At 34.9% G+C, this 14,578-nt stretch overlaps 2 protein-coding genes across 2 annotated transcripts; one reads left to right on the top strand and one right to left on the bottom strand.

Moving 5' to 3' along the window:
• Positions 1 to 594: 594 nt before the first annotated feature.
• Positions 595 to 3,445, bottom strand: LOC110718276 (thioredoxin-like 1-1, chloroplastic). Its single transcript, XM_021897114.1, has 4 exons — positions 2,901 to 3,445; positions 1,775 to 1,951; positions 1,436 to 1,600; positions 595 to 1,256 (listed from the first exon to the last, which is right to left on the bottom strand). Exons 1-4 carry the CDS (start codon positions 3,132 to 3,134, stop codon positions 948 to 950), a joined length of 885 nt encoding a protein of 294 aa, XP_021752806.1. The 5' UTR covers positions 3,135 to 3,445; the 3' UTR covers positions 595 to 947.
• Positions 3,446 to 11,912: 8,467 nt separating this feature from the next.
• Positions 11,913 to 13,669, top strand: LOC110717913 (cuticle collagen dpy-13-like). Its single transcript, XM_021896702.1, has 2 exons — positions 11,913 to 12,899; positions 13,011 to 13,669. The coding sequence occupies exons 1-2, from the start codon at positions 12,398 to 12,400 to the stop codon at positions 13,241 to 13,243; spliced, it is 735 nt and encodes a 244-aa protein (XP_021752394.1). The 5' UTR covers positions 11,913 to 12,397; the 3' UTR covers positions 13,244 to 13,669.
• The last annotated feature ends 909 nt before the right edge of the window (positions 13,670 to 14,578 follow it).

Here is a 14,578-nt window from a genome sequence, read left to right as displayed (position 1 = left end):
GGGTGGGGATTATCATCCACTAACCTTTTGTTTTTCGTTTTCAATCAACAAACCATGCTTAAAATTATTCTCTATAATAATATTCTCGTCACCTTCATGTTCAATTTTAAACAAAAATCCCATACTATAATTCCCCCAAGAAATATATGCCCAAGAGAAATAAGATTTATATTTAGAACCAACGAATAATTTAAAAACAATGAATACTAGATTACTAGTGTACTACGGAGGGATAGAAAGTGTATTTAGTATGTTTTAGAAGGTAATTAGTGAAGGTAAACAAGCTTTTTTTTTTTCAAAATAATTTAGCACTAAAATTAGAGAAGGGTTAGGTATCATATGTAAAATTATTTTAATTAATTTAGCCGTTTACATTATGTAATCTCGACCTCAAAGTATATGCCACAAGGCTGTTACAATTATTATATCATAGTAGCTGAATAAAGAATATGGCTTTTCTTGTCTCCCGGTATTCGTTTGAAGGATATAATACTTTAATTCAACTTTAAGAATTTTACAAGAGTTGAAATTACTTGTCCAACTAGGTATATATCATAAATTCAAGATATTGAAAAAGTATAAAACTGTGATCGACTGATTGGAAGGATAAACTATACAGAAACTTATATCAGAATACATTATACATTACAAATAGAAATATTTTTTGTAAATACACATCCAAGGTAAAATCTACATAAGCACACATTTGTATGCTTCTATTTGACATTCTCGCAGATTTCTTTCTATAGGGAACTAAAAACACACCCTACAGGCTGCATCAGGCAGACTGAATAATATTACAATTCCACAGAAATGGCAAGCTTGGACTTATAAAACGAACCCAATAGCTGCCACATTGATATTTCCTTTACAAGTGATTAAAATACACACTTACAAGCATAATGTAGTACTGTACAAGCCGTAAATTGCCAGGAAGACACTTAAAATCATCTCCTGGCAGTGGCTAAAGATTTCTCTTCACTCTCTTGAGAAGATTTTAGGGTTGATGGTGAGCTAAGAGGATTCTTGTTGGAGGAAGAGAAAGATTCTTCGGCTGCAGCGTTTGTGTCAACATTGGCCAAAACTTCTTGGAGATCAGGTACAGTTTCCAATTCCGTGGGTTTAGGTGTGTAGGTGAATGAAAGGTCTTTGTTGGAAGCAAGGGCAAGGAGCTCTTTCTCCTCAAGCCCCTTTGTTGGTCCAATGCTGCACCTCTCGGTTCCATGCTTAGCTAAAGCATCCTTGAATTTCTTAATCTGTGGTAATCATAGAACGTAAAATTAATCAAATAATTTTTATCAGGTTTCAAAATACCAGTTTCAAAATTTTTGTCTAATTGATTTTATAACTTTGCAATGATATAAATGGAATGCACTGCTTGTCAAACCAACCCTTTAAATCGTAAAGAAGAGAAGTGTGAGGATCATAAACAAACCGTGGCATTTGTACAACTGAAGCTGCACAGGCGACCTTCAGATCCTCTGTAGAACCGAAAGAAAGGAAGAACATGGACATTAAGGCTGTAACACATTGATTTATGCTCCTCGTAGTTCACCTGAAGAAACTGAATATCAGGGTTCATCTCTGCCAACTGACATAGCTGCAAAAATCCAACACAAAAAATTAGGTATATGTGGAAAAAATATCACTCAGCTAAAATATACTCTGTAACTAGATCTCCACCCTAAAATTAAACGTACTCGTACAACACATGAAACCCAAAAGAGGCAAATAGGAACAGAAAAACTCCATCAGATCTATATAAGGATGGTACCTTAGGATGAAGAGCCCTGCAACCTCCACAACCAGGAGAGAAAAAATCGACAACTACCAACTTATCTCCAGCCTTTAACAAAGAATCCACTAGGTCTTCTGCAGAAACAACCTCTCTCATATTTGGTTGAAGTCCTTTCTCCCACCACTTCGGTGCATTGTTAAAGGTAAGACCCAGCTGCATTTGTTACAACAAACGAATAATTACCACTATAACTGAGCAGTTGTTAACTGAAAACAGAGGTTCAAACTTTCCAAGTAAGCGTTGAGAATCTTGAGGTATCTAAACATGAGATAGCAAGCTACACTTGGCAAATTACACAAAGAACAAAGGAAATTCTTTCTAAAGGACCTAAGAAACACCAATTCCATATAATGTATTCACAGTTCATCACTCGTTTAAATCTCTCCGAGTTAGAAGTTGCATTTTCAACAATTTATAAAACCCATAAGTCATCATTGTCATAAAACTAAATCGAAACTTGAGGCCTAATGGCACAATTCACAAAATTAGACCTCCACCTAATGGCGAAATCATACAACTCGACCACCCTAAAGTCCTAAACTCAACCTTACGGCGGAATTCATAAATCTCCACATTCCAAATATCCCCTGCCTAATGATCTAAAACATTACACCTCCCAGATACCCCCGCCGAAAACATACAAATCAACCTCCCCAAGACCAAGCTTGATGGCAGAATTATACAACTTGTTATATACCCCCACTTAGTGGCAGGATTTGTTAATTATATCGACTGATGTTAAGCATTTCAAAACACTATATCATTAAACAAATGAACACACTTTTAATCAGGGCAATCAGATACCAAAACAAACTCTTTCAAAAGGTTGGAGCCAAACTTGACCTTGTAACCTGATATAATAAACATTATTAGTTAAAATTTATACCAGCTCCTCACACCAGGCAAAAACAAAGGACACCAAAATAAGTTTCACAATCTACCAACATTAAAAAAAAAAAAAAGGATAAATTTACCTAAACTATTTGAAGCCTAAATTAAGCAATAATGATCAAATCAATAGGATTCAAATACAGAGAAAAATTTAAACATGGGTATAACAAAATTCGATAAAGACAAAAAACCCAGAAATATTTTCACAAACCTTAGCATCAATTGATTGAAAATTCCTCGATTTTTGGGAACAAAAACTGCGATTTTGATCAACCGCAGGCCTTACACCGCCAAAACTACTCCTCAAAGATGAAAATCCAGCTAATTTGCCTTGATTTTTCGTGGAAACTGAACATTGGACGGGAAAAATTTTAACATTACTATGATGATTATGATGAGAAATTGTTGGAGAAAAAACGCTTGACTTGCTAATAACATCAGCCATTGAAAAACCCAGAAGAAAAAACCCTAAAAATTGGATGAAGAAATTGGGATTATTTGCGGAATTTGTGAAAAGGGTTTCGAATTGCGTGGAAGAAAAGAAAAGGGTAGAAGTCAGATTTAGGAATGAACAGGTAAAAGTCTCAAATTTTCCGGTTGAAAAATGCAAAATTGCAAAAAATAGGGTTTACGTTAAGAAGTTTTCAAGTCTTTATTTACTTTAATATTTTCTTTTCTTTTCTGTTATTTGTTTTTGGATGAGAGAGAGAGAAAGAGTACAGTTAGCTTCTACTCCTTCTAGAAAGTGTAAAGGATGATGACCGTTGGAATGTGTGAATGGATGAGGTTCATAAAATTTTATCCAAAGACACTTGTCTTATGCTCCATGATTGAGATTTATTTAGATTGTGATGTGTATGTCGACTATGTATGTCGACCATCGATATTGAGTTATGTACTATTTTCGTCCCTTAAAGATTAAGGATTGCTATATTGTAGGACAAAAAAATAAAACAAATATATGGAATTCTCACTATCCTATAGGAGTGATGTATGGTTTTGTAGGATTTTTTTTTAATTATTGGTTTCGTAGGATTTATTTCAATGTTTGTGAAGTTAAATTTTTACATTATTATTTTTACATGAACATAATTGGGATTATGCGTAGTATAAGTGTGTATGTTGACTAAGTTAATCACAATCTAAAAGTGCGTGTCTAAAAATTACTTCCTCTATTTTTATTACTTGCAACACAATCTTGTTGCACTTAATTTGAAGTCGACATTATACAATATAAACAGATAAATTGATCCAAATAATTATTATATGTGATACTTAACTCTTCCCTAATCGTGGTGTTCAAATTATTTTGATAAAATCATTCTTTTTCTTTCACCAATTACCTCCTAAAACTGCCCAGCTAAAGATTGTGTTGCAAGTAAAAGAAAAGGGGGAAAGTATATTGCAAATAAATAAAAACGGAGAAAATATTAGATTATTTGTTCTTTAAAAAAAAATTATTAAATTCGTATAAAGTATAATTTCAAAATTCTAACTTTTTAATAATATGTATGTATACATAATTGAAAATGTTAATAATCAAATAATGTGTAATGTTGTGTTTTTTTTTTTTTAAAAAAAAAAAAAGTGTTATGATGACCATGAAAAAAAGGTTGAATTTTAGGAACACATATACGAAATGTATACCAGTATACAAGTATATATTTATAAAAAAAAAAAAAAATAAAAAAAAAAAAAAAAAAGTGTTATGACGACCATGAAAAAAAGGTTGAATTTAAGGAACACATATACGAAATGTATACCAGTATACAAGTATATATTTATAAAAAAAAAAAAATAGAATAAATGAATTAAAATGTGTGATTACATGACAAACTGAATTCATGAGGTTTTGTATGAAGACACCCGTCCAATGTTTCGTTACAAGAGTTTTGTAATCTTTTGAAATTTTAGATATTTTTCAAAATTCTAAAGGTGGATAAGAGAGTACCGCCGTATTTCTTGTATACGGTGGTTTTATTATTATATGTGTCTCAAAAAATTTGAAAAAGGTGCATGCAAACAAATTACAAAAATTTCTAAATGTGGATGAAATCATATGCCCTTAGGATTGATGTTGTGGCTTAGACGAACACAAGAAGCCCAGTCCATTACTTGACAATTGAAATTTTGCATGCAATTTTGAGCTTACCTATAAATTATACAAGCCATGCCCATAATTCATCATCCCATTATAATTCCATATACAAAAAGCCTAATGAGAAAATAAAACCTTTCCAAAACATGGGGGAAACAAAACCAACACTTATGTTTTTTATGTGCATGTTTTGCATGGTGATCTCATTGCCACCCATATGCACTTCACAATTATCTAATCCAAGCTTTAATTCTCAATCGCCATCTATGGTGCCTTCCACAATAATGCCACCAGCCATTGTTCCAACCCCTCCAATCATCACACCTCATCCTCCAAGCATACTAAGAACTCTTGACACACCATGAAAAGATGGAGCTCCAGGAGTTGATGGTACACCAGGAAAAGATGGTGCACCAAGACAACGTGGTACACCAGGAACTCGTGGCACTTTTGGAAAACGTGGTAAACCTGGAACTTCGGGTGGTACCCTAGGTACTCCTAGAACACCAGGAACACCTGGAACCTCGAGAACTCCTGGCACACCACGACGGACTCACATCACACCACGACCTCCTGTTATGCAAAAAAATCGTGGCTCTCATGGGACACTAGGAAAAGATGGTGCTCCAAGAATAGATGGCACATCGGGAAAAGATGGCGCATCGGGAGGACGTGGCACACCCGGAACTCGTGACACTTTTGGACAACGTGGTACACCGGGAATTTTCGGTGGCAGAATAGGAACTCCAGGGACACCTGGAACTCCTGGTACTCCAAGACCTCGTGGAACATCACAAGATTATGTCCCTCGTATCACTCATCAGATTATAAGCATTAATGGAGCTCCTGGCACACCTGGAACGCCAGGAATTCCTGGCACACCAGGACGTGGTCCTGGTGGTACACCAGGAACACCTGGCACACCAGCAACTCCTAGCACCCCTGGAACACCGGGAACTCCCGGCTCTCCAACAACTCCTGGTACACCAGGCACACTAGGAGCTCCTGGTACACCGGGTGCTTCTGGCACACCAGGAGTACCGGGTCCCCCCCGCTAGAGGTAAAGGTTAACCTTTAATGATAGAGGACAAGGTTATGCTTTTACTAAAATAAGTGGCAAAGGTGATGTGTCTCCTCCTCAAAAAGAATGGTTATGCTTTAATGTGCTAGACTGCTAGGAGGTTTGGTGCATGTTGCTTGGGTTAGGCAATCAATTGAAGATTAAGTAATGTCCATTAGTTCAAGGTCTCATAAATCAGAGTCAGTTTTATGTCTATGCAGAAATTGCGCACATTGATAAGGCATATGTATTTATTACGTTGTTTTATCTCCTAACAAACTTGAAGAGAAAGTGTGTAAGGATATATTATGTTTAATTTCTTAGTTGTCTGAGGTTGCTATTTGTGTTACTTAGATTATATACTTGAATTGTTAGTAGTCATTTAATTTAGTTGACATCAGGATAAAATTAACTTTTAATAGCAGTCTAAAACCCGCTATTGGCCTCGCTATTAAAGTGAAACATGTCTTAAAATAGTGTTTAACATCACCAGTAGTTTACCACTATTAAACTGATACATGTCTTATAATGCATCTAACAAACATGATCGCACAGTTTAATCAATCTTTAACCAAGCATAATATATATTCAGTATTCAAGATCTCATGTCCATTAGAATAGAAAAACAAACTGCGGATCGGAGGCATAAGAATGGATCGATCAATCATTACCCAATAACCCATGAGAGACAAGAAAGGATTCATATTGAGCTTTCCATGGCAAGTAATCCTCAACAATATTAAGTACATTGGTAACAATATTCTTATCATTAGCGGTGAAGAAATCACTGTATTATTTTGCAACATAGCAAGATTTTGTACTAAGAGGATTATAACCTGCAAAAGAGAAGTCTCAATGGAATAAACCACCGTGAAAGAAACCACCATGGAAGGTTGTGGGATGCTGCATGCTAGCATTAGTCTCAATGGAAGAGACCAGATCGGAGGTGAAGAGGACATGGTAAACAACAATGGTGAGGGAAGCACGTTAAAAAAAAAACTAGGGTTAAGGTTTTTGTTTTAGAGAATTGAACAGCTCTTCATAGTATGTGAATATATAATAGATGGAGGCTTTACCTTATTAGGGAGCCCTGACACTCATATATCCCTACCTTTTTAAAAATATGACTAAACTCTTATGAATAGTGTTGTGACGATTATGCCCTTTAAATGTTTATTTACATATTTACCTTTAAGTATGACTAAACTCTTATGAATAGTGTTGAGACAATTATGTCGCCTTTTAAAATGTTTATCTACATATTTACCTTTCAATATTTTTATAAATAGTTTTAAGACAATTATGCCTCCTTATAATGTTTATTTACTCATTTTCCCTTATTAATGTTAATTGCCACTTTTTAAAACTCAATTAAACAGTGTGGAAACATTTTTTTACCCTAAAAATATTGTTTACGTATTTTTCCCGCTATCAACAACTAAAGTCGTGACATAATACCAATCCAAAACTGCTTCTCAAATATAGCTAACTATGGCAGCGCATATTAACTACCATAGTTATATATAAAACCGTATGTCACACAATTATAATTTTAACCTTAGAGTTACACTATTAAAGGCAATAATGTAGTTAAAATTGCGCATGCAATCCAGATTTTACGATCCAGTTTACATCAAATGACTTGGATCGTGCTTAAAATTGAATCCACAAAAAATAGGGCAAGATAAAAAAGATCGTATATATAGGAGATTTATTAAAGAAGTGACAAGAAATGGAGATGATAACCATGATGGTTAGCTCGATGAATTTCAATGTATGTTTCATATCTTTTCATTTCCATTTAGTACTTTTTGAAATCTTATTTTAAAAATCGCAAGATCTCAGCTTCATTCTCTTTAAAGTCATCCCCTCCTTTTTTCTCACAAGCCATTAACATCAAATTAAAATCACCTGTAGGACACGATTTTATTATGTGGCCTGAGTTATCATTTATCTGATTAATTGATCATTGATATTAAAAATACCCTGAGTACTTATCTGATAATTATTCGATGGACGTAATTATCCTTATGACTTAATTAGGGTTACCCCTTGAGTGTATATACATAGAGGACATTAAGCAGAGGAATACACACTAACCTCACGCCTCTGCTCTCCCTCGTCTCAGCCATCATTACGGTACACTCTAAACAGGAACTTGATCATCAGTACCATGGCCTCATCTCTCAGTACGTTCACAGGATTATCAGGTACACATGATTTAATTCCTAGTATATATTTATGTTAAAGGATTGATCAACATCACCACCACAAAGTCATGGTGTGATTTTTAAAGACTTTTTAAGGTGATTTTTGTAAAGTATTAAACAATCACTAATTCTTATATGTAGTTAGTCATATGATGTGACCACTTTACATATATACGTAGTATAAGCTAAGCAATTAATTAAGTAATGGGGGTTACGGCGCGGTGATGATCAAATGAAGTTACCATGCATGACGGATAAGGGGTTACCGCAATGGGAAAATGTGGTTACCCTTATAAACAAATTTAATAGAGTTATTCGTTTAATAGTCAAAGTAAATAGAAGGGGTTATTTCAATGAACAAATGGAGTAACTTATTTTCAAGGAAAAATTGACAGGAATAATCCCAACTTTGTTCGATTCGCCCAAAATAATCCCAACTTTCGATTATCTTTTAATAATCGGAACTTTGATATGACTTTGCTTCTAATGGTCCCAACCGGTCATCAAACTTGTTATAACAAATCACATGACACGTGTCAGGACGTGATTTGTCAGAAAAAAAATAAAATAAAAATAAAATAAAGATATTTAAAAATTAAAAGAATTTTAATTAACCAAAAAGTAAAAACCCACAACCCCATCTCTAGTAGCCTAGCCACCTCTTCGGCATCGAACCTCCGCGTAGCCCAGGGTCCCCCGCCCTCACCTCCGGTCGCATCCGGATCCACCTCCACCGCGCCGGAAATGGCGCCGCCCTTCTCCTATCGTCCTCCCACCCCAAGACCACCATGGCCACTCCCAAAATCCTTAAAAAAAACATCTCCCTCACCCGCATAAACCCCGATGTCCACCTCCCTCACCCTCGGAACCCTAGAGAATAGTGGTTGCGAGGGTTGAAGAAGGGGCGATTGGCGGTTTAAGAGGTGGAGGAGGTTTTTCTAAAGTTTTTTGGGGGATGGAGGGAGTTTTGGGGTGGGCGAATGGAGGTTTAGGGTGAAAGACAACGGCATGGGCGGCGCAGGGGAGGGGGTCTGGGGAGCAGCGGGGGTGATGGGTGGCCTAGGATTGGGCGGAGGTTGGCGGCCGGGGAGGTGGGCAGGTGGCTGGGGCTGATAAGGGAGGGGAAGGTTTTTTTTTTTTATAATAATTATTTTTAAAATAATTAGTTTTTTTTAATAGTAAGTTAAAAACATTTAGTTAATTGTTAATATGTAGTGAAGTGTTAATTTTCCTACCTGTTAAAAAAAAGTGTTAATTTCCTAAAAAAAAAGTTAAGTGTCAATTTATAACTAATACTTTTTTCTTAAAAAAGAAAATTAAAATCAAACATATTTTTGACTAATCACGTGATGACACGTGTACGTAATTTTTTTTTAAATTTTTTTTTTACCTATTCAATAGGTTACTGGTCACTTGGGACCGTTGGAAGCAAATTCATATTAAAATTCGGATTATTAAAAAATAGTTGAAAGTTGGGATTATTTTGGCGAATCGAGCAAAGTTGGGACTATTCCTGTCAAATTTTCCTATTTTTAAATTAATTTATGTTACTCGTATAATATATTGGGGGTTATTCTTATGGGTAAATATGTTATCTACATGAATAATTGAGATTACTAATTTATTCACAAATAATGATTATTCTTATAAACAAATGTGACCACACTATGTGGCTAGCCATACATAATACTCATTTTTAAATAATTATCATGTATTACAAGAATGGAAATAAATTAAAGGAAAAATTAGAAATAATAATCCCAACTTTCATGAATTTTAGTAGAATAATCCCAATTTTGGAATAATCCGAACTTTGGGGGTTCTTCTTTTTCTTCAATCCCAAACACCGGTTACCGGTTGAATGGGTTAATTTTTTTTGGTTAAAGTGATACGTGTCACAAATTAATTAGTTAATATATATATATATATATATATATATATATATATATATATATATATATATATATATATATATATATATATATATATATATATATATATATATATATATATAACCCAACAAATCACCCAGCCCTCCACCCCTGCTCACCGGAACCCCCAATCCCACCCACTACCCTCTCCCTCTTTCACCGGAAAATGGAGGGTTTAGATGGTAGCAGCCCAACCGCAGCACCACCACCGCTGCACACAACGCCACTTTCCCCCTCAAACAAGTCGTCCAAATCCAACCCGGCCATACCCAACCACCTTCGTCCAAGCCGCAACTTCCTCCTTCAAACAAGTCATCCAAATGCTAACAAACTCTATTTCAATCGAAAAATACACATCAACCAAAATCGCAACCCACAATTTCGCAACGATTTTCAAGCAATTACATTACATAAATGTCTTCAATTCGTGAATTAGCGGCGCGTAGGGAGGGGAATTAGCAGCGCGAGGGGAGGGGAATTAGTGGCACAGGGCGGTGATTTTTGGGGTTTGGCATGTGGCCGGAATTGGGAGGGTTTTTATTGGGAATTGGGAGGGTTTTTATTGGTGGTTGCGTGGGGGTTTGGGGGAGGGGGGATGGTGGTTTAATTTAGATGGTAGCGGACGGAGCGGCAACTCTAGTGGAGGGGGAGGTCCGACGGTCCGACGAAGGAGGTGGTTGGGCTGGGCGGCCTGCCGGAACTCTTAGGGTGGTTGGGGTTTTGGCTGGGTGTTTTTTTTTTAATTTTTTTTTGTTTTTTGTTTTTTGTTTTTTTTGTTTTTATATTTTTATTTATTTTTTAATTTTTAGACCAATCAGGACTTGACACGTGTCAAGTGACCTGATATAATAGGTCATTGACTTTTGTTGACCGGTCAGGACTTGAAGAAAAAGAGGAACCCTCAAAGTTCGTAGTATTCCAGAATAATCCAAAGTTGGGATTATTATAGCAAAATTCATGAAAGTTAGGGTTATTATTTCTAATTTTTCCTAAATTAAATTAAATTGATATTTTTAAAAAAAAAATAGTGATACAACTGACATGATTGAGTAGCAATCCATTTAGGTCATTAGGTGGTACCAAATTTAACTTCTAATAAAATGTAGGAAAATTTGTAAATTACCACCCCAAAAAAGTATCAATTTCTAAATAACCACCCATTTAAAATTTTATTTTAAATTACCACCCACTAAAATTATTTTTTATGCAGATTATCACCTTTTTTCAAAATCCGGTGGAATTCAGATGAGTGGGGCCCTCCTAACGGCTACTAACGACTAGTTTCTCCTTCCCAAATGAATTTCCCCCCGATTTTCCCCTATATAACATTTCTCCTACCCTAATTTGCGATTTGTACTTCAAAAATTCCCCAAATTCCTCAAATTTCACTCCCTTGTAATTGCTGTAGCATTTTGAAAAAACCTCAGAGGTGAATTCGCATCAGGTAACCTATGACATTCTTTAAATTTAGGGTTCTTATTGTGCTTAAATTGGGGAAAACTTGCTGATTAGTTGATTAGGGTTTACTTTCTTCGCAAATTAGGATTCTTTTCCTATTTAATTGGGGGAAACTGAGTGTTTAGTTATTTAGGGTTCATGTTCTTTGCCCAATTTAGGTTTTTTGTCATTGAATTGCTGTTAGTACTGGGTAAGTTGTGTTTGCAATTTGTGCACTTAATTAAGTACTGTTAGTATTGGTTGAAGCATGTTTTAAGCTTTTATGTTTATTTATTGTTGGAATTATTGTGGCAGAAATGGAAGAGAATAAGGTGATTCTCATATTTAAGTATTTGAGTAGCTTACAATAGTGAAATTGACAAAAAATAAAAAAATTTAGGAGGGAAATAACGACTGTGGGCCCCACACACCTGAAATCAACCGGAAATTTTAAAAAGGTGCGTAATTAATTATTTTAGTGGGTAGTAATTTAAAATAAAATTTTTAATAGGTGGTTATTTAGAAAATGGAACTATTTTTGGGTGGTAATTTGCAAATTTTCCTAAAATGTAAGATTGCAATAATTTTTATAGTCCGTCCCACTTTTTGTGATGAGAGTTTTGTCTATTGTTTAGGAATTGAGATATTTATCGAAATTCATTAATTAGGTGGATGAGATTTTTTAATTTTTTATGTGTCACTAAATAGATTTGAAAAAAATGCATGCATACAAAAATTTCCAAATGTGGATGATATCATACTACCCTCATATTAGATATTATTGCGATTGGACGGACACGTAAAAAGTCCAATAGTTGAACTTGAAATTTTGCGTGCAACTTTTGAGCTTATTTGTCATAAGGTTGCACAAACCATTTATCTATAAATTACCCAAGCCATGCACCATATTTCATCATCCCATTAAAATTTCATAAATAAAAAACCTTAAAGAAAATAGAATCCTCCCCAATCATGGGGGTAACAAGACCAACAACTACGTTTTTCATCTACATGTTTTGCATGGTGACCTCATTACCATCGATTTATACTTCAAAATTATCTCCTCATTTAAGCTCCAATCCTCAGTCACCACTTATGGTGCCTTCTACAATTATGCCACCAACCATTGATCCAATTCTCCCGAGTATCACACCTCATCCACCAACCATTTTAAGAGCTCTAGGCCGCACACCCAAAAAAGATGGTGCTCTAGGAGTTGATGGCACACCAGCACCAGAATTTGGTACACCGAGAACTCCTGACACACCACGACATTATATTACACCACAACAAATTAATACTACACCACGACGAACTCATATCACACCACAACCTCCTGTCATACCAAGAACTCGTGGCATTTTTAGCACAACAAGAAAAGATGGTGCTTTAGGAGTTGATGGCTTATTGGGAAAAGATGGTGCACCAAGACAACGTGGCACACGAGGAACTCATGGAACTTTTGAAAAACATGGTACATTGGAAATTTCTGGTGGCACATTTATAACTCCTAGTATTCCAAGACCTCGTGAAATACCTAAACATTCGATCACTCTTATTAAAACACAAACTATAATTATTGCAGGAGAACCTGGCACACTAGGAACTCCTGGTATTCCTGGCACTCCGGGAGTTCCTGGCACACCCGGACGCGGTCCTGGTGGCACACCAGGAACTCCTGGAACACCAGCAACTCCTGAAACCCCCGGAACACCAGGAACTCCTGGCACTCCAGAAACTCCTGGTACACCAGGTACACCAGGAACTCCTGGTACACCGGGTACTCCTGGCACACCTGGAACCCCTGGTAGAGACTAAGGTAGACTTCAAAGCCAGAGGAATTAAAAAGGTTATGCTTCTCCTAAAATAAGTGATAAGTGAAGAGGGTGATATGTCTCCTCCTAAAATGGTGTAAATGATTTAATTACCAAATAGGGGTGATGGCAGTGATGGCAATGTCCCGTTAGTAGCTTTATCATTTTTTAGTCCACAGATTAGGGCTATCCTTTGATGTCCTTAGAGGTTTAGTGCGGAAGTTCACTCTGCTACACTCATTATCTTTGTAATTTGTGTATTTTCTATTGTTTAATTTTTTTTTTTTTTGAAGGAATTCTATTGTTTAATTAAGTTTATTGTACGTTGTTGTTGTTACTTAGATTATAATTGCTAGTAGCAGCTTAATTAAGTTAGTTGATTTTTTATTTTTTTTCGTAAAATAAAGAGCATGCCAAAATTAAAAAATTAGCCACCCTTCATTTTGATCCTCACATGTGAAACTATCTTGTCTCTTTATTATTGTTTCCAACTTATCATTTAAGCAATGTTGGATTAATGAGAGATGAACACAAATCCCAATCTATTTCCTTCTCAACAATGTCATTGCACGTCATACTCACTGAAAAGACATTCAAGTTTATTACATGTTCGATCATGCATGTATCAATCAAGCAAGAAAAAAAAGGAAAAATTATTTAATTTATCTTTAATTAATATCAATCAAGCAAGAAAAAGATATTTTAGTCAATTGGAAGATAGAGAATGAAAAAAAAAAAAAAAAAGGTGTCAATTAATTTGAAACAGAAAAATTATATAGATTTTCTAATGAGAGATCTTCAAACCTAAATCCCTCGAACCATAACAAGATGGTTTGAATATTCCAAACTTCTTTAATCAAATTCTTAGGAAAAAGGAAAACCAAAAACTACTCCGTATTTATTAATTACCCCTTGATAATATATGTCAATACATTCCTCTCTATTTTGGTGGAATAACTAGTTGGTTGAACAACTTAAAACAAGTGATTAATGAATGAGATATGACTATTAATCTTTCTCAAATTAATATTCAACTAGAAATAGCTTTCTTGGCTTAACTGATTGTCTTTGCTACTAAACAATAACTTTTGAAAACCAATTTTTTAGTTTTTTTTTACCAATTTTCTCGAATTATAATTAGATTTTGTAAATTAAATTAATTAGGAAAATTATAAAAACAATTCAAAATTAATAAATGAATTTTAAATATTAGATAAATGATTATTATTAATTTTAATCAAAAAACAAATCAAAATTAACCAATAAAAAATTAGTATAATGGTAGTCATCTTAAGGATGATAAACATAATGTGTTTATAAAGTGGTATCAATCGTGCTA

This window comes from Chenopodium quinoa, unplaced genomic scaffold (assembly GCF_001683475.1).
Source record: "Chenopodium quinoa cultivar QQ74 unplaced genomic scaffold, ASM168347v1, whole genome shotgun sequence".
NCBI lineage: Eukaryota > Viridiplantae > Streptophyta > Magnoliopsida > Caryophyllales > Amaranthaceae > Chenopodium > Chenopodium quinoa.
The sequence above is the reverse complement of the archived record's forward strand: the minus strand, read 5'-3'. Positions and strand labels throughout refer to the sequence as shown.

Coding starts and splice junctions, on each gene's coding strand:
- LOC110718276 (XM_021897114.1), bottom strand. CDS start 3,134: ATGGCTGATGTTATTAGCAAGTCAAGCGTTTTTTCTCCAACAATTTCT. Junction 1,952..2,900: donor TTCAATCAATTGATGCTAAG/GTTTGTGAAAAT, acceptor TAACAAATGCAG/CTGGGTCTTACCTTTAACAA. Junction 1,601..1,774: donor GCAGGGCTCTTCATCCTAAG/GTACCATCCTTA, acceptor GGATTTTTGCAG/CTATGTCAGTTGGCAGAGAT.
- LOC110717913 (XM_021896702.1), top strand. CDS start 12,398: ATGGGGGTAACAAGACCAACAACTACGTTTTTCATCTACATGTTTTGC. Junction 12,900..13,010: donor TGGAACTTTTGAAAAACATG/GTACATTGGAAA, acceptor TAATTATTGCAG/GAGAACCTGGCACACTAGGA.